The sequence below is a fragment of the Bactrocera tryoni genome, chromosome 2, assembly GCF_016617805.1.
Source record: "Bactrocera tryoni isolate S06 chromosome 2, CSIRO_BtryS06_freeze2, whole genome shotgun sequence".
NCBI classification, from domain to species: Eukaryota; Metazoa; Arthropoda; class Insecta; order Diptera; family Tephritidae; genus Bactrocera; species Bactrocera tryoni.
The window spans coordinates 48802175-48821967 of NC_052500.1; the positions used below are offsets into that span (position 1 = coordinate 48802175).

At 39.5% G+C, this 19793-nt stretch overlaps 1 protein-coding gene across 3 annotated transcripts in view; it reads left to right on the plus strand.

Annotated features, from left to right (window-relative positions):
• The window catches only part of LOC120767907 (disintegrin and metalloproteinase domain-containing protein 10), a 343549-nt gene that overhangs the window by 52145 nt on the left and 271611 nt on the right, over positions 1 to 19793 (plus strand). For all 3 annotated transcript variants that reach the window (XR_005704721.1, XM_040094257.1, XM_040094258.1), the window contains one exon: positions 15798 to 15830. Coding sequence is in view for 2 of the 3 variants with exons in the window: in XM_040094257.1 (XP_039950191.1) it covers positions 15798 to 15830 (33 nt within the window). In the remaining variant the exon portion in view is untranslated. The remainder of the gene's footprint in view (positions 1 to 15797; positions 15831 to 19793) is intronic.

The following is a 19793-nucleotide window of genomic DNA, read 5'->3' on the forward strand; positions in this document are numbered from 1 at the left end:
GACAAAAAGATGCCTCGTCTGAAATCAGTCATAAAAAAACCCAGTTTGGGCGACAAAACTCATCGTGTGTTAACTCATTCGTTGAATTCTGCTGGAAATGTTATTTTTAAAGACGCACGAATCTGTGGTACAGTTAAGCAACTATATGTACTTATGTATAGCTTAAAAAAACAAAGTTTGGATATTGCCACTTATTTGAAAATAATAATTCAGAATTTTGTTTTGGTAATCACCAATTTTCTCTTTTGTGTTTTAAAGAGAGATTACAGCTTAAATTATTTTTGTGTAAGGCTGTTTGAAATTTGCAAAATAATAAAACTGAATACCGGGTTAAAATGCGGATGTCTGTCTTTCCGTCTGTCTGTCTGTGCCACCTGTAACTTGAATAATACAGGTACTAGGTGCTAGATGGGCGTAATCGGAACACTGTCACGCTCACTAAACGCCATTAAATGAAAACCTATAAAGTGCTAAAAATATTGCTAAATATTTACTAAATAGGCCACAGATACAGGGTTTGTCCGGAAAGTAATGGGACTGATTCGATTAAAAAAAATGTATGGAGTTATTATACTCCTTCTGCGTCGATACAGGCGTCACGAAAGGCATTCTCCGGAATAGCCTTGAGAGCCGAGGTGCATGCTGCTTGGCTCCCCTTTCATCGGTTTTCCAGGCAAGAAGGAGGGGCCACATCTGGGTTATAGGGCGGCTGTTCACAAGAAAGGCGGTGAAAGCAGGGGCGTTGTCGTGCTGCAAATTTGAATCGGCTTCGAAGTCTTGTCGGATCCGATTGACTTGAGTCTCTTGAGGACTTCCACGTAAAACTTGGTGTTGACGGTTTGTCCAGGAGGAACAAATTCATGGTAGACGATGCCTTTGATGTCAAAAAAGACAATGAGCATCGTTTTCACTTTGGATTTGCTCATTCTTGCGGTCTTAATCAACGACCTCTTCCCGGCCCTCCAAAACGGCCTGGCCAAAATACACCACTTCTTGCTAAAGCCACATCTGGGTAAGCCTGCTTGATCATATCAAACGTCTCTGTCGTAGATTTACACAGAATTTAATCGCGTACCTTTGCTCTAACGAACGCTGCATTTTGGGTTTGCACCACTCACAGAAACACGTCGCGCGAAAATGTTTGTTCTGACTCTCCAGTTGCTCGGTGACAGCTGACCAGCCTGTCGTTCTTTAGCCATCCACAATCACGGCGGAAAAAACTCGATCCTATTACTTTCTGGATATACCCTGTATATACCCAGTTTATCCGATTTTTTTTACCTATTTTGTTAACTTGTTGTTTACTCTCAGGGGAAGGTTATAGGTTATGAAATCCACAAAAGTTGACGCTAGATTCAACTTCTTAACAAAAATCGTAACTCTGATGTGTTTTGGTTCATCATGAATTTGATTATCATTTCCTATTAAGACTGAGGATTACTGGATATCGACTCGCTTGATAGAACTGCATATACGAAACAACTTGACGCCGTACGTGGTATAATTTGACAACTTACCATTATCAAATGATGCTCATAACCGATTCGATAATGTCATGAAAAGCTCTTTTGAAATTTTGGTTGAAACTGTCAAAATTATATTTTGGGTCGTTTAAATTACTTAAGATTATATCGTGATCCATTATTACTTTGTTATTATTATGAGTCTAAAAGTATCGTACCATTCTTTCGAATGAAGAATTTTTGAAGCTCGGAAACAATCCAGAGATCAGTTATTCCGTGAGTTGCTCTACCAATGCTTAAAATTTTGGCTTGAAGTAAAATAATTATACTTAGGGATGTTGAAATAACTGCGAATGAGAATGTCACATGGTTTACTAGCATTAATACTTTTTGGCCGAGTTTGGCGATCTACATATGTATTTAGCTATTATTCTAAAAATATCGACACATTATTTCGAAGGGAAAACTATCACAGGGCAAGCGATGAAATGCTAGAAGAATATCTGAAAGCGCAATAATTTTTATCATATTTCACTGCCTTTTATTTGAATCTACATAAGTACATATGTGCATAAGTAAGTACATACGTATGTACATACATATGTATATAACACATCTCTTATCTAAGCAGTATTGTTCCAATACTATACTTATTTATGTGTCATGGTGAAACACCTGCTGATGAATCATATCATTACTCCTATAATTGACTCCACACAGTATCCGTTGGCTCAGTTTACACATTCCGCGCTGAAAACAAATCATTAAATGCCCACACGATCTCAACTTAATTACACTAATCACAAACGAACGAGATTATTGTGGCATTTAAAGTATACTAGGTACTTTAATTAGCAACAATTTGCAACTCGAAACCAGATCAATGCTTACAGTTTAGCGCGAAGCGGGTGTTGGTCGATCGTGTGAATATTTTCTCAGCAGCGGCGCACGCGAAACACGAAACGCAGATTTTCTCATGGAAACAAAGCTAGAACGTACGACATCTATATCTAGTATATTTATGGTGCGCTCGGTGCTGAGCGTAATGAACGAGCACAGCCAAATAAGTAAATAAATAATGCACAAAACCGGTTACTCAACCGCTTAACGTGCGTGTGTGTGTATGTATTTGTGTACTGGAGTGAGGTTATGTGAATGAATGTGTATGAAGGTTATTTATTTTCTTAATTTTTACTGTTATTCCTGTTGTTTCATACAATGTACAGTTCATTGTTGTTGTTGCTGTTGTTGTTGTTATAATGTAAACATTACAGTGCTGTAAATAACACGGTAAACGTTTGCATTAGCGAAACGAGTACACACACACACACACGTACGCACATGTTTTTAGATAAATAAATAAACAAATAGCTATGGGACAGCTAAATCACCAGCTTTGCGAATTGTGCGCTCGCAACGTGTTTGCATTGCAGACAAAAATGAAAAAAAGTACAACAACAAATGCAAAAAAGCAGCTAAGAATAACAAATTGCCGTAGTGAGAAAAACTCACCTAAATAAATCGCGAGGGGGGTGAGGTGCCACAGCCGCTACTTTTATTGGATTGTCAGACGCCGCAAAGCTGCCGGACAGGTGTGCGAGACAATGGATTACGAAATTGTAATATAAACACGGCCAAGCAGCTGGCTGTAGCAGAAACCTGATCGAGAATTGTACTGGCATACAAACACGGCAGCGTTTCAGCATTTCGCAATGAGTAGAGTCAGCAATTTTACTACGCATGACCGCGATTGGTTAAGTAAGGTGGAGGGATGGCTTGGAAATATAAAAATTAAATACTTGAAATTAAAAAAATAAACATTTGAAAGAAAATCGGCTTGTCTACTGTATAACGAAACCTTTTGAAATTGGTTTCTAATCGTGAGACGTCTCTTCGGGTTGCTTTGATATTTCGCTTCTCGTTGTTTAATCTAATCGACTGTTATGCTTCTAATACGAGCTTTTCTTCGGTCAGCTAGATGAAAAATAATGTAGAAGGGGTGCTGACCAGAAAGTCGGGGTTTACAGATGCATCTTTTTGTTACTCATTATCGGGAAATCCTCTTTTAGTGTTACCCATTGTATTTAAACGAGTAGCACTAGACGGAAAATTTGAGTCCGACGATTTTCTGCATTCCCTTCAATACCACATTCTCAAAATGTTGCACGGTGAACAAAAATATTTTTGATTAACTAATTTTGCTTTTCTAAAATTTTGTGGTATATTATGCATTTAAGCGCATTACCTAAAAAACTAGATTATTGTCAAAATTCAAAATTCCAGGTTTATTGTAAATAATCATTTGAAACCGAACGTAATTACACCAGGGAAATAATTTGAAAATAAAAAGGAATGCCGAATTGCATGGCAGCGAACTCTAACAAACAAGAACACTAAGCGTGTCGCCCGAGCATGAATGACAGCTTCCTCGTCGTCCCCTCGTCTACCAAAATCCTTTATGGGCGACAAAAAGAGTCCTCGAGTCGATATACAAATGTAGTCTTATTAACAAACGAATGAGGAGTTCAGGGCGAGTCAAGGAAAATGGATAGATCGACCAGATTAATGTCAAGGGCTTATTCGATATGGTTTCCAAATGAAATCCTACCGTCGATCAATTGGCTATCTCTTAACAACGTGCCTGAGTAAAATTAGGCTCAACATATCCAAGCGGCTTTTTCAGTGGAACGCGGTCAACAGCCATGAAAGTGTCCATTTTATAGGTCAAAATATTTTTTATTGTTGAAAAACTTTTAATTGATTTTAAGCAAAACCATAAAATCTTCCTAAAAACTTCAACCCAAAAAAATGTTATTCTAAGGGTTAAACGTGGTCACCATCTAGGTTTGTAATGGTTATTAGGAGCCTCCTGTAAAAGCGTTACACCTGCTCACTCCACTTTAATGAAAAAAGGGTTACAACTGCAGAATGCTTTAGGAGCTGCATTAGAGTAGGTTTGCAATATTCGCTTAGGTAGAGAGTATTGGATCTTCCAGCAAGATTCTGCTTTAGCACATAAGGCAATAACCACCTAGTAGTGGCTTAAAAGCAGTATAAGTACCTGGATTCATAGTTACAGATTACTGACCGCCTTTAAGTTCAAATATGAATCCATTGGACTAAAGTTTGCGGTTAGAGCTGGAAAATATGTCGAATAACCCACTGAAATTTGGAGAGTGTTAGAAAATCTCTAAAATACTTGTGTGAAAGCAAGTGGTGATCTTTTCGAATTTTTCTTTAATGTCGCATTCAATATTTGGATTTGTAATAGAACTTATGACAAGACTAAATACAAGCTTAAGAAGTGAAAATAGGTGCTTTGTAAAAATATTGGTTGTAAAATTGGTTGTCCGCCTTTTTGTATTTTGAATTTCGCGGCTATGTTTAAAGCGCTATAGAGCTTGCATCTGGTATTACTATACATCTTTGAAAGGTCTTGACATAACCTACAAAACGACGTTATGCATAATTAGTTTGGATATTGCGTTCAACAGTTATAGACCTGAAAACATGGAGTTCACTAACGCCGAAATTCGCGCTATTTTAAAGTTTTCCTTCGTTAAAGGCATATCCGCAGGAGAAACGTTCTGTGAGATTAACGGTGTTTTGGGGGATGGTGCTCTATCACTTCGAACTGCGGAGGAATGGTTTCGACGATTTAGAGCGGGTGAAAAAGACACCATGGATAAGCCAGCCGGCGGAAGACCTTTGACGACGAATACCGTTAGTTAGACCGGCATGTGGCATCTTGTGTCACCAAACCATTTTAAACCATCTGCAGAAGGCTGGATACACAAAAAAGCTTGATGTTTGGATGCCGCATGATTTGACGCAAAAAAACCTTCTGAACCGAATCAATGCCTGCGATATGCTACTGAAACGGAACGTATTCGACCCATTTTTGAAGCGGATGGTGACTGGCGACGAAAAATGGATTGCACACGACTATATCAAACGAAAACGGTCGTGGTCGAAGGCCGGTGAATCGTCCCAAACAGTGGCCAAGCCGGGATTGACGGCCAGGAAGGTTTTGCTGTGTATTTGGTGAGATTGGAAGGGAATCATCTACTATGAGCTGCTCCCATATGGCCAGACGCTTAATTATACCATCTACTGCGAACAACTGGACCGCCAGAAGCGTTCAGAATTGGCCAACAGGAAGGGTGTAGTGTTCCACCAGGATAACGCCAGACCACACAGTTCGTTGATGACTCGTCAGAGGCTACGGAAGCTCGGACGGGAGGTTTTAGTGCATCCACAATATAGCCCGGACATAGCGCCAAGTGATTACCACCTGTTGCTGTCCATGGCGAATGTCTTTGTTGGTATAAAGTTAAAATCAAAAGAGGCTTGTGGAAAGTGGCTGTCCGAGTTCTTCGTAATTAAGGAGGTGGGGTTTCTACGAGAGGGGTATTATGAAGTTGTCGTCTAGATGGAAACAGATTATAAGTGAAACGGCGCATACTTGAACTAAATCCGATCACTGTAACACTTTTTATAGAGCATTGAATAAATAGCTAAAAAGCGGAAGGGAGATATTTTCCAACGTAATACTTGTATATACACTTAAAGGCTGAGATCAGAGTACTTTTAAGTTCAAATTGCTCACGTTCTCCTCAACATTTTTTTCAATTTATAATTTGACTGCTTTATAACTTTTTTATTAGCTGCTTAGCCTGTGGTAAACTTATTGAGCTTGTTCTACTAATTAGCCACCCATTTTTACTAGTTACATAACATTTTTGCTATAATTTACATTTGTTTTTTCTAATTTTTTCTACATAATTCAGTCTGTTGCTAATTTTTCGTGCTACAAAAAGTGTTGGTTACCTAAGCCGCCTTGCCGCCTTGCATACATATGTACTTACTATATATACTATATATACATATGTACATACATATATACAGATGTATGTTTGTAGATACCCCGCCAGTACACTGACTCGTTGTATTGTGTGCAGAGTGCGGCTTCGTGGCACGCGCTTACGAGCCGCCTGCCGTTGACTCGATACACTTAGTTAAGTCTGCCAAAGCTCTTAAAACACGCTTAACTCTACATAATAAGGCATTGAACAATGTGGACAACTACAATAGCAACAAGAAATTAAACTATTTCACGAAAATCTCACGTAGTGAGTTGCATTATTTAATTCATTACTATTATTGGCCGACGTGTTTTTGTCTCTTTTTGTAACGCATTACTGTAGATTTTCACTTTTACTTTTTTGCTTACTTGTTTTCATGTTTTTCCATTTCGTTTTCTCACCTCGGCTCACTTTTACTTATTGCCGGTTGAATTTAGTCGACACAGTTTCTTAATTGACTTTGATTACTCATCGCGCGGCTGTACGCGTTTTCTTTCTCTCTCTCTCTTTTCTTTTGCTGGGTACTTTTAGTTCGCTGTGCAAATTTGTATATCACATTATGGAAATTGTTGATGTGATAATTAACTAACAAGATATTTGTTGCAAAAGCTGTAATAATGATAAATGCGCTTTTGTTGTGCGCTGCAAACTATAATTACTTTTCTGATTATTCATAAGTTGTGTGTTTAAGTATTTAAAGCGTAAACTGTTTTTATCTTGTGTATATTTCGATGGGAGTGAATATGAGACTACTCTAACAAAAGCTGATCTATTTTGATACGAAAAAGTTTCTTCATTTGGACTTTTAAGTTTAAGTTGTGAGTAAACAATATGAAACATTAAGTGCCAAAAATGTCTCAATCTTAAGTGATCCAAATTTTCTTAAGTATTTAAGTATGTAAGTATATGTACAAATAAAGTGAAATCATAGTCGTTTTGGATCTATCCACCTAGTCGAAGGATCTACTTAGATAAAGGTATGCTGAGGTAGTTTGCACTATACTTGTAGTAGGTTACATTAAGGGATCGATTCTAACAGGCGATTTCAGTTGAAGAGCTTAGATCGCCGGTTCGTTGTGGTACCTAAAATTCCTATTTTACCGGGCACCTGAACGAGTCTGATAATGAAGTAGCTTGATGCTAATTCTGGTAAGGATAGGAACTCCCAGACTAACTTTGAATGCACAGCTACCCCGTATTGTATCGATGTTGGAGCCTACTGCTATCCAATAGCAGCCACTTCTGTCTGAAAGCCACTGACTTGACTTGTCAGAGATATCCTTAAGGAAAAATTCTTTACAAACCTTGCTTCTTATAGAATTTGTCTCTGTTTCCGGCAATATCCACTGGTGCTATGTATAGAATTTTATTGTGGGTATATGTAGTTAGTAATGCTTAACAGATGCCGATGAGAGCCGTTCTTAGCGATAGATTCTTCCATCGGGTTATTGGCTTCACTACGGTTTCGTCGAACCAAAACACCACATTTGATGAGAGTACGTACATAACTCTTGTCTATAACTTCTCCACATCAGAATAAAGCAAGCGATGACTTCCTTGCTCTCTCCTCAAAATTTAGCTTTCATAGTAGTTTTCTATGAAGTATAAGTTGCCTTATCAATATGTTGAAGGTATGAGTCTCCAAATGAGGGGGAGGGACGTTTAGAATTTTACGTCGTTGTAAATCAGATTTTTGGGTTGACTCCAAGATCGCTTATATGTATTTGTTCAGTTGTACGAATATACCACGCAGATGTACCCTTGGCTAAGCTCGTAGACGGTAGTTAGATGTTTTCCTTTGATCATAAGAGTAACGTTGTTAGCTAGCGTATACTATGTTCCGACAATCACGTTCTCAAGTTTTTTGGCAGGTCATCTACCATTAAGATCCAATGCAGTAGGGTAAACACCCAAACTTTTAGGGTGCCCCCGTTCGCTCACCCTAAGTACCTTTGATCTTCACATTAATATTCTACACTTAAACGATTTGAGAAGCTGGGACAAGAATCATAGAAATAGAGATTAGACAGTTTCGTTCCGTTTCTATTTTGAAATGCACATTACCGACAAGTAGAATCGTTCTTGTCATCGTAAAAGTGGAGTACAATATTTTTGTTACAATTACTACGAAAATAGTAAATTCATCTATCTATTATTCGCGTGTCGGACTCCATAATATAATATACATATGTATGTATATAAACTAATAACACGATTCGATATACTTAGCTAGTTTTTTTTTAACTTCGTGAACTGTGGTATCTAATAGCGGTAGAGAAGATACATTTGTAAAGTAAGAATCTTAAAGAGAAGAAAATGACCTTAGAAAAATCGATTCTTGTTATTTACAGCCGCTGCTTAAGTCGGAACACCTCAGTAGTGCCTTGCGATGTTTACAGTGGATAAAAATGTCGAGCAAACAATTTGTCCCAAATTTTGTATTTCTAACAAAATTTTGTTGACGGAATCTCTGAGAATATTGGAAAGCCTACGAGTTGTACAATGCCAAAGACGGTCGAGAGAACGTTGAAGAAATGCCGCGTTCTGTACGACCTTCGACCTCTTCAACTGATGAAAATAGTAAAAAAGTGAACGATGTGGTGCTTGAAAATCGTCAGGCAAATGTTATGGCAGCAACAGCGAACAACACAAACCGCAGCCCGAATCAGCTGATACGGGCTATCTTTTGAGAGCGCAATGTAAATGATTAGAAACACTGCTTCTACCGCCCGCTTTACCGTATGCTACCGCAGAATTCCCCACGATTTGGATTTTTCCCTAAGAAACGTGCAGCTGATTACTCTCTGGTCTGGTCTCTTTGTACATGCTTGAACATGGAGAGCATTACAACTGCCAATGAGACATGGGTTTATGATTTTAACAAACAGCTAGTCAAAAAAGTCAACAATCATCGGAATGAAGGAAAAAAAAACGAGCCCACCCAAAGAACCACGCCAAAGCCGCTCAAAAATCAAGGTGAAGCTCATTGTTTTTTTTCGATATTCGTAGCATGGGGCATCAAGAATTTGTTCCGGAGCGATAGAGATCAATAAGGAGTTCTATTTGGCCGTATTGAGGCGTTTGCGTGAGAACATCTGTCAGTAATGTCCGGAATTGTCGAAGATCAATTCACGCATTTTACATGATGATAATGCACCATTGCATCGAGCCTCGATTGTGACCGAATTTAAAGCCAAAGGCGCAATGAATACCGTATTCACCAGATTTTGTCTTTGACCGATTTTTTATACCCAAGCTGAAATTGTCGCTCCATGGAACCCGTTTTCAGTCGATCGAAGAGATGAAACGAAATTCACTGAGAAAGCTGAGGGCCAACCCAAAAATGGCTTATGAAAAGCATTTCGAAATATCATTGGCATAAGCCTATTACATTTGGTGAGGATTTTACTTCTTTACTAGGGTAGACACTGCATACGCGATTATAGCCGAGTTAACAACATCGTGCCAATCGTTTCTTCTTTTCGCAACGTGGCGCCAATTGGAGATACCAAGCGAAGCCAGGTCCTTCTCCACCTGGTCGTTCCAACGGAGTGGGAAGTCTTCCTCTTCCTGAAGTGTTTTCGTCCATACGTATGACATGACCTAGTCAGCGTAGCGGCTGTGGCGATTACTTTGACGAAATAAATTTTGATAAATAATTAAATATTTTGCGTTTTATTTAAAATTTTCTGTTAATTTTCTGTCACAATGTATACATATGTATGTATGTACATAAGTGCTTAGAAATTCCTATGAAATGATTAACTTCTTATTAAATGATGACACTTCGGTATAAGCTTCTTATCAGAATCTCAATATGTGGTTAAGCGCAATTCACAGATAAGAGAAGTAATGGGGAACCAGTCTGACAAGTTCTGTGAAATTCACATACTTCTGTATGTACATACTACCTACTTATATACATACATAAATACTTATGCACAGATACATACATATATAATTATTATTATTACTCATTAATTGTAATAAAGCTAACATAAATAAATAAAAAAAAGCAAGCAGATTTTAGTAACGTTTCAAAATACAAAACCAACAACTAAGTCACGTTTCAACGTCTCTCACGCCCGAACGTGTTGTCTCGTCGCGAAGCTTATCAAATTTGCTTAGACAGCAGACACTTTTAGATTTAATGAGCGCAAATTGCATTGAATCACCCATAGAGCAGAGTGTCAGGCATTTAGCGCAGCGAAGCAAAGCGACATGAAGACGAAAACAACAACAAAAGCAATATAAGAAAGCTAATGTGATACCGGAAAATCACTTCAAAGTCATTTGAATAGTAATTTGTACGTTTGGCAGATCGTTTAATGAAAAATGAATGTATGCAAATGTGTTTAGGGCGCTCCGATGTGCCGTTAGATGTGGCAGCTGCAAACGTTTTGCGCCAGTTTTTTGCTCGTTACAAATAAATGGATTTTCCTATTTACATATGATTACACAGGCGTTTTGTTTTGCAAGTAAATACTCTCGTATGTGTGTGTGTAAGAGTGTATGTGTGTATATTATACATATGTACATATGTATGTGCGGCCAAGCGCGACTGCCGGGGAGGCAAGCAACTTATGCATATGCAATCACCTACATTCATACATATGTACATGTATGTGTGTGCATCAACCCCACCTGCAACCTGCCACAATGCCGTTGCACGTTGCATATATGCAAAACGGAAGTGGAAAAATTAATTTAGCAACTGTTTATGTGCTGCAAGCCGCGCCGCTAAGGCAAACAAATAGCTTGTGGAGTGCAAAACACTTCGAGGGATGGATTGAAGCATGAAAATCAAACGAATTGAAAACGTCAGTGAATTCATAAATGCGCGGCAGAGTTTAAACGTTGGCAGCGCTGAGCATATGGGGGGAAAGAGACGGCGCAGAGCGGGTAGTGGCGCTGGCAGTAGGCAATTGGCTGACTGACTGACTGGCAGGCAGGTGGACAGTATGAAAGGAAGAAGTTGTAATAGATAGCGAGTTGCTCGAATAACAACCACAGCGCAACAACAACAAAAACAAAGTGGGAAAAACAAGAATATCAGTGAGTAGTCAAAGCAAAGCAAAACAATTATGGTGTAAGCCAGGCGCATGAATTGCAGCACCGTCGACCAGTTGGAGTTGGCTTTGTCTCCTTTGATTTTGCGTTTTCACTGCTTTTTCCGCAACATGCTTAGTTTTTGCACACTTATGTATCGCTGCTGTTGATACGCCTGATTTGCTTGCTTCTGCTCTGGGCAGCTAGAAAACGAAACAGGTATGAAAATTTCCACTGAGCTATTTGCTTTCACAGTTTATCAGGTGGGCTGGCTGTCTGTCTGTAGCGGTTTCTGAGAATACGAGTTGTGGTAAGAAAACATGTGCGTATGGCTCATATTCTACAGCTTGCACCTTGATAATTATCACCTGAATTGAAGCTATAACTAGTAAAATATCGAAAAACTAGAAGGGAGGTAGCCGAGTGAGAACAATACTCTTAGATAAAGGAGTACATTTGGAGAAGTCACCCTGCTCCACTCACTTCACTTAGTCTGACCTAATATTCGTTGCTAGCTCTTACTTGGTTTTCCAAGCGAACTTTTTTCTAGAGCATATTCATATGTACTTATATTTCTTTACACGATATTATCTTTATACCCTGAACAGGGTATATTAAGTTTGTCACGAAGTTTGTTACACTCAGAAGGAAGCGTCGGATAAAGTATATACATATGTATACTCGTATAAATCAGTATGTTGAGCTGAGTCGATTTAGCCTGTCTGTCCGTCTGTATACATATACACGAACTAGTCCCTCAGTTCTTAAGGTATCGTTTTGAAATTTTGCAAACGTCATTTTCTCTTTAAGAAGCTGGTCATTTGTCAGAACTGCCGATATCGTACCACTATAACATATAGCTGCCATACAAACTGAATGATCGGAATCTGGTGGTGGTATTGAAAAGTTTTGCATTTGACAAGATTTATTCACGGAATTTGATATAGATTATTTTCTAAGGCAACAATGTAATCTCCGAAGAAATTGTTCAGATCGGCTCACTATAGCATAAAGCTGTCATACAAACCGAACGATCGGAATTGTATGGAAAACTTGACGTGATATATTCACAAAATTTGACATGGATTACTGCTTAAGGTTATAACATAATCTCCGAAAAAATTGTTCAGATCGGATTACTATGGCATATAGCTTCCACACAAACTAAACATATACATAGTTACTAAAAGATATGCACCTGTGAAGGGTATATTAGCTTCAATGAGGCGACTAAACTCCAATATGCATTATGTCTGTTACTTGGCTTGCCTCAAAATTTCAGCTTAGTCTTGTCAGAATAGTGATATAATACTCAGCTTGAACTGATATTATTGACTTTGAAAGCGATTTCTTCTAATGAAAAGACATTTAAAGTTCAAGCGACAAATGTCACCAGTCATTGAGGTAGTAGCAAAAGCTATTAGATCTGACCGGAGACTTAAATAAGTTAGCAGTTAGCCCTTGGAGTTCGCTCCAATCTGCTCAATGGGTTTGGCCCTTTCTGGAGATTCATAGTTGCTGTGGTTTACATCTAAAGGCAGGTAGAATTTGAAATTCAGTTCATTGTGGAGCCGCACTGCGACCGGTTGCCGCACCTACAGCACGGCAGAGATTTTAGATTGGCCTCGAACCCGACCAAGGTGCTAAAGGTGTTCTTTTCACCTGACCAATTGGAACTAAATATTACTTGCAAAAATCATATATTATTAAGGGCGCTGATCCACGCATTGTTTTGATCTATGTGCTTTTAAGTATCGCGGGGTAAGGCCGTCGTCGGCAGGTACTCACGTAAAAACACAACGACTGTTGTATGTCAGTGTTATCAATGCTCGCACCGAAAATAGAGGCATAATATGAAAACCATTCCTTTCATTTTGATAATGGATTTACATGCGGTCTAGAGCTTCGAAGGATAAGTCTATGTCTCGTCCATAGACTAAAAACTAAAAAGATAGTTTGAAAATATTTAATTTAACTCTAAACCACAAAGTAGTTTTCCTGCGAGATAATTGCTTTGACTTTTACTTTGGTCCATGTGCTTCAAGATTAGTCAAGGAGTGTCTGATAGCCTTAAGTTACTTCGTTATCATAATGTTTCTGGTCATAGTGAAATCGCTGGAAACGGTAAAGCTGACGAGGTGAGTAAGATCACCATTAGCCCAATTTCATCAGGCTGGGTCTGTGCTCCGCTGGTGTTTTGCACTCTAGTATTAGTTCTGTGGACTGTAAGTGTTAGTTACCAAAAACCAGCATTGAGAATTTTTTCCTTGCTGTTTTTGAATTACTTGCACTTACAATGGTTCATATCACCGCTATGATAAATATAACTGGACACTGCCCTATAGGTACATCGAAGATGAGTTTTAAGGTTTTTTAGGCCGTAAATTGGTAAAGCTGAGGAAGGTGTGGTGGAAACATCTGTTTAATTTTCTTCCACTGACTAAATTCTGCTAAAATAAGGATGAAGCCACTTGACAAATATACCGGGTTGTCCAATAGGGATGATATGATTTCGGGCAGGGTTATGGTTTAAATATTTTTTAAGGGGTTATTTGAAGTCGTTGTCCTTTAGCAATGAAGCAGATTCTCTTCAAGGATTATAAGTCAATACCTAACGTGCTATTTATGATATACGGTCACGGTCGTGAAGGCCATTTGAAAGATGTCATATGCAGAACTTCATTCTATCGGTTGTTACTTCACATTGAATTTTCTTAACAATTACTGAGTTTTTTTTAAGAAATGATATCACACTTTTAAGAAAAATCTATGCATTCTTCGAAACTTCTATACAAGGTGCGTTCCAAAGTAAACAGGACTTAAAAAAAACCCAGAACTAATGGTTTTTTCGCAAAAATCAATATATTTTATTCAGTCTCCTTCTGCTTCAATACAGCTTTTTGCACGGTCCAAAAGCATGTCGAACGAGTGTTTTAGCTCGTTGGCCGGTATGGCCGCCAGTATGCCGTACAAGCCTTTTGAATGGCCTCTACGTCTGCATAACGCTTTCCTTTCATGGGCAAATGCATTTTTCCGAAAAGTAAGAAATCGCACGGTGCCATATCAGGTGACTTTGGGGAGTTGTTTATGGTTAAAATGTGATTTTTGGCCAAATAATCGTACTTTGAATGTTGGATTCTGAGCAATTTTTGGTCGTCAGTCAATTTGTGCGGAACAAACCGGTGATCGGATTTCGGATGTTGATCGCCATTTATGTCCTCACGACCACTACAAAAACATTGAAACTATTCGTTCACTCTGCTACGGGATAAACAATCATCGCCATGAACTTGTTTCTTCAATGGAAACGTTTCGGTAAAAGTTTTACCATTTTTAAAACAAAATTTAATGTTGGCTCTTTGTTCGAAGCTCATTTTCGCACCGATAACACAAACATACTGACACTTAACACGCGATAACTTCACTTCCAATCTATGAAACAAGACAATCGATAAAGATAACAGATTTTAACGCACCAGTCGTCATATAGATGGCGCCACCAGGAGACGCTACAGTCAAATCCTATTTACTTTGGAACGCACCTTGTATACCAAGAAGGGCATCATACGAAACTCTTTGATTCGAGAGAAAATTTGAATTATGTCTTAAAAGTGTACTTCTGTTCCTTTGTAACATGAACTCATTATTTTGGAATACTCTCACTCAGCACTCATGTTTATTCGAGAAAATTAAAGTTTTCGAAAATAAAATATTTACAAATCAGTTTAGAACAAATGTCATTTGCTTACAGCAGCTGTGTTCATATGAAGTAAAAAAAATCGAAATAAATGAAATCATGCGGTTTGTAAAAATGTTATCGCATCAATTTCCTTCCGTTTATGGAACTTACCTAAATGTGTTGCTTTCATTTTTCTTCCTTTTATGTCCTTACCTTGATGCTAGTTAATACTTAATCTTCAAAATACCTTTTATAATACTTTTTAAATTATCAGACTTGGCAGCCAAACATGTTAGAAGACAACGCTAATACTCCTTGTCAATTGGAAGTGCTTCTGTAGACTGTCTAACTTTAAGTACACCAAGTTTTTAAAGCGCCGCATAGTTAAATGAACTCTCTGCAAGCGCTCATACTAGATATATTTGAGTATATGTATGGAAGATGTACAGTCAAATCAACTTTGCAAAAGTTTATTTAAGTCCGCGCCAGCGCTTGGCGGGTCATAATTCATTTCAAGTGTATTGCAAACTTTACCCACACAGATTTAATTAATTTAAGAGTAATTTCCGCCTCAACCCGCGCGATTTCGCGCATTTCTCTATTAGAAAATATAGTGGTATTTTTTATAATTAATGATTGCGGGAGGTGTTGCGGAAATCTGCGCGAGACCCCAACTCCCGAAGCGCCCAACTAAAACAGTAATTTACCTAATTCTTTTTTCTTCTTCTTATTTAATTTCAGGCTACGCAAAAGACATTTCCGGAATTGAAAGAGGTAAGTTTTGTCGAATGAATGAATGAACGGAGGAGTGAATGAATGAATGAAGTGCGCCCCCAGCGCTTTAGCGCAATGAAAGAATATAAAAAACAAAAAAAAGAAAACAAAACAACAAAAACGCAAATACAAAAATCGACTGCAAAACTAACAACAAAAAATAGAAATAAATTCAAACAGCAGCAATGAATGAGCAAAATAAATGCGGGCGAATTCTACCAGAGCTACATACATACATGCTCCCACAGCAACCGCAACTCGTTCAAAGAAAATAAAATGAAAATTAAAGAAAATTTCGTGGGATGAAAAATAGTTGGATAGCGCTGCGGAAAAATGTGAAAAGCAAAAGTAAATGAGAAAATATGAGAAACTTAATGTGGTGGTGTGGAAGAAAATGCCAAATGAAAAAATAATATTAAAATCTAAATGCAGGCACTCAGCCAGACGCACCCGTTGAGGTTGCCACAAACCTACGTATGTACATATGTATGTATGTATATGTGTGCGGGCGATTTTCGAAAGGATAAAGACCTTTTCAACGTCAACAGCGCGGCGTGCACTACTTCAGCCGGCTGGGTGGCTGGCCGTCGCTCTCCACTCACCGCCTCAACGCCCAAAATGGCAAACTATTTCTCCAGCACTTTACCCACTCCGTCGCTCAGGCGCTGCACATCAGCTGGGTGGCCTTTTTTCTGAACATATTACCCATTTTCGCCTCTTCACATTTTCGCATTTTCTCAGCTCGTTCAGTTTTTCATTTCTATGCACTCTCGTGCGCATTTATTTGCCGCCATTCCAGTTTTGCCTGCTGGCGTGCCAGTTCAGTTAGCGTTGGAAAAACTTTTACTATTTACTCGTTCACAGCAAGTTTTCTGTTTTCTTCGTTTTCGTTCGCCGCCGCCGTTGCCGTCGCGAACCCGTCACGTCATCGCCAAACCCGGAAAATATGTAAGAGTGTGCGCGCGCCCGTAAAAACCAGTGCAATTTATAATAAGCACGCTACACCTTGTCTCCTCACCGCGCGCTGTGGATATATGTATCTAAGTATGTTGAGCCGCCTCTGGCTGTCGCGTGACATGCATACAGCTACCGTAACTGCGCCGCCTCGTTGGCCGCTATGTCCTTACCTCAGTGGCTTGGCGGTCTCCTGGCGCACTTTTATTGCATCTCTTGCCTTTCCGCTCTACCGTTCGTACAACATGTTGGCACGGCTGCGTGCTGCATATCCATTGCATTGCCACTTTGGGCCGCCGCGTCGCGCTCTTTCACTTGTGCCACTTGCATTTGCACTGCGGTTGATGTTGTGTGTTTTGCGCAACACATCTTTACAAGGTAAAGCTTCACTATTTGCTGTACACGCCAGTTGGGATACTTAAGAATGGCCAGCGGGTATTTTTCCAGTGCCATTGGTAGGCCGCAATGTGTGAGCCGTGGTACGATTGCGTTAACTTTCGTCTGCGTGCCGGTTTCTCAATACTTCATATTTGCTTGCCACAAATTCTGGATTTCAGTTTGAGCTTATGAATTTCCAATATCTACAGCCCAAGTTAAATCTACAGCGCGGCTTTTGCTATGTGTCGTCTGCTCTCATTCACATGCCCATTGCTGTTTGCCTTAGCGTCCACCTTCTCTGACCTTTTTTATATTGCCACACTACCGTTCCATCTTCCGGCTTCGTTATGGTTGTTATAACAAAATAACTGTGTTTTTATTGTGCTTCGTTTGGCCGTTGACATGTTGGTTACTCGTGCCGTCGGCAGACGTCTGCTGGCTGCGCCGAGTTGTCTACTCATTTAAAAAACAAAAAAAAAAACGAAAATGACAGCACAAAAGACATCACCGGAAGTTAGTCTTGCAAATCGATTTGTCATTGCTCAATTTGTAAACAAATAGCAATAAAGTTAGGGTTTAGCAAAATTCTGCTTGTGGCTTTGGCGGAAAGTTCATGGCCACATGAGATGTTTGTGTAACTGAAATGGGCACGAAAGATTTTTGTGTGATTTAAAATAAATTCACAAGCTCTGCGCTACCCAAATGTTCTATTAGACCACAATACGTAAAGCTTCATTTCATTTGTAATATTTTAAATAGAATTTTCGTCACTGCAAGGTCATTTCAAGGTTCCCTACTTTTTTTTAAAGAAAAAAATTTCAAACTTAATGAGGAATGTTTTTTATAATTCGAAAGAACATTTCTTGGAATTTATTTTTGGAAGATTATCTCTTTCCAATATTGGTCGCGGCTACGTCTCAGATGGTCCATCCGAAGAGTCCAATTTGCGATGACTCGTTCGAGCATTTCGAGTGGTAACAGCTGAATAACACACGACTTTACATATCCCAGCTGGAAAATATTTAATGGTGTGATATCACACGAAGTGTTTTCTCACTAAATCTATTGATTTATGCCATGTATGGGAAGTGGCGCCGTCTTGTTGAAACCAAATGTCGCCGAGATCACGAGCTTCAATTTCAGGCATCATATAGCCGGTTATCATAACGCGATACGCCATGTTAGGTTTTTTTTTGCTTGTTTACATACGTATTTAGCCAGAAATGGACCTCATCTCTGAACCTCGGATCTTTTGGAATTTTACAAAATACCATAGAGCAGCTTCCGTTCTGGCAAAGTCGAGTTGCTGCGAACGACGCCGACGTCTTACACTCTCAGTTATGGCGGCTATATTTTCTTCACTGCGGACTGGAATATTATCTAATAATGAATACTGAGTCTCAAGATGGGTGATGGTGTTGCGAAGAATACCCTCAGTAGGCCGACTATGTGAGCATAAATTCAGAGAAGCGCGCAAAACACATTCTTTCTAGAACGTGAAGTTTCGTAATAAAGTTGAACGATCCGTAAACGTTGTTCAGGCGGTTCATGATGAAATGCCGGACAATACTGAACAAAATAACATGACTGCGTTGCATTTCCAGGCTGACATTGTTGGTGGTGTTTATACTGGTTCCCAAATATACGAAACTATCTATCAATATCATCGTCATACGCCACGATGCTGTTCTGCAGCTCGAAATCGACGAAGAGGTGGTGTGTGTCGATTCTCCTTTCACGGATCTTTTCTAAAATTTGGCGCATGGTGAATATCTGGTCGGTTGTTGATTTTCCAGGTCTAAAGTCACACTGATAAGGTTATCGCTCGATGCGATGTTGAGGAGGCTTATCCCACGGTAGTTGGCGCAGATTCTGGAGTCTCCCTTTTTATGGATTGGGCAGAGCACACTTAAATTCCAATCGTTGGGCACGCTTTCGTCCTACCATATTTTACAAAGAAGCTGATGCATGCTCCTTATCAGTTCTTCGCCTCCGTGTTTGGATACATAGCTCGGCCGGCAATCCATCGGCCCCGCCGCTTTGTTGCTCTTCAGACGGATAATTGCTATTCGAACTTCTTTATGGTCCGGCAATGGAACGTCTTCTCCATCGTCATCGATTGGGGAATCGGGTTCGCCTTCTCCTGGCATTGTGCGTTCACTGCCATTCAGCAGGCTGGAGAAGTCTTCCCTCCATAATTTAAGTATGCTCTGGGCATCGGTGACTAGATCGCCTTTGGAGGTTCTACAAGAGTATGCTCCGGTCTTGAAACCTTCAGTTAGCCTCCGCATCTTTTCGTAGAATTTTCGAGCATTACCCCTGTCGGCCAGCTTATCAAGCTCTACAAACCGACGCATTTCGGCCTCTGTCTTTTTCTGTCTGCAAATGCGTCTCGCTTCCCTCTTCAACTCTCGCTGTCTATCCCATCCCGCACGTGTTGTAGTCGATAGTAACGTTGCGAGGTAGGCAGTATGTTTTCTCTCCGCTGCAACACGGCACACCTCGTCGTACCACCTGTTCTTTTGCATTTTCCGAAAACCAATTGTTTCGGTTGCAGATGTACGTAAGGAGCTTGAAATGCCGTCCCACAGTTCCCTTATACCGAGTTGTTGACGCGTGCTCTCAGAGAGC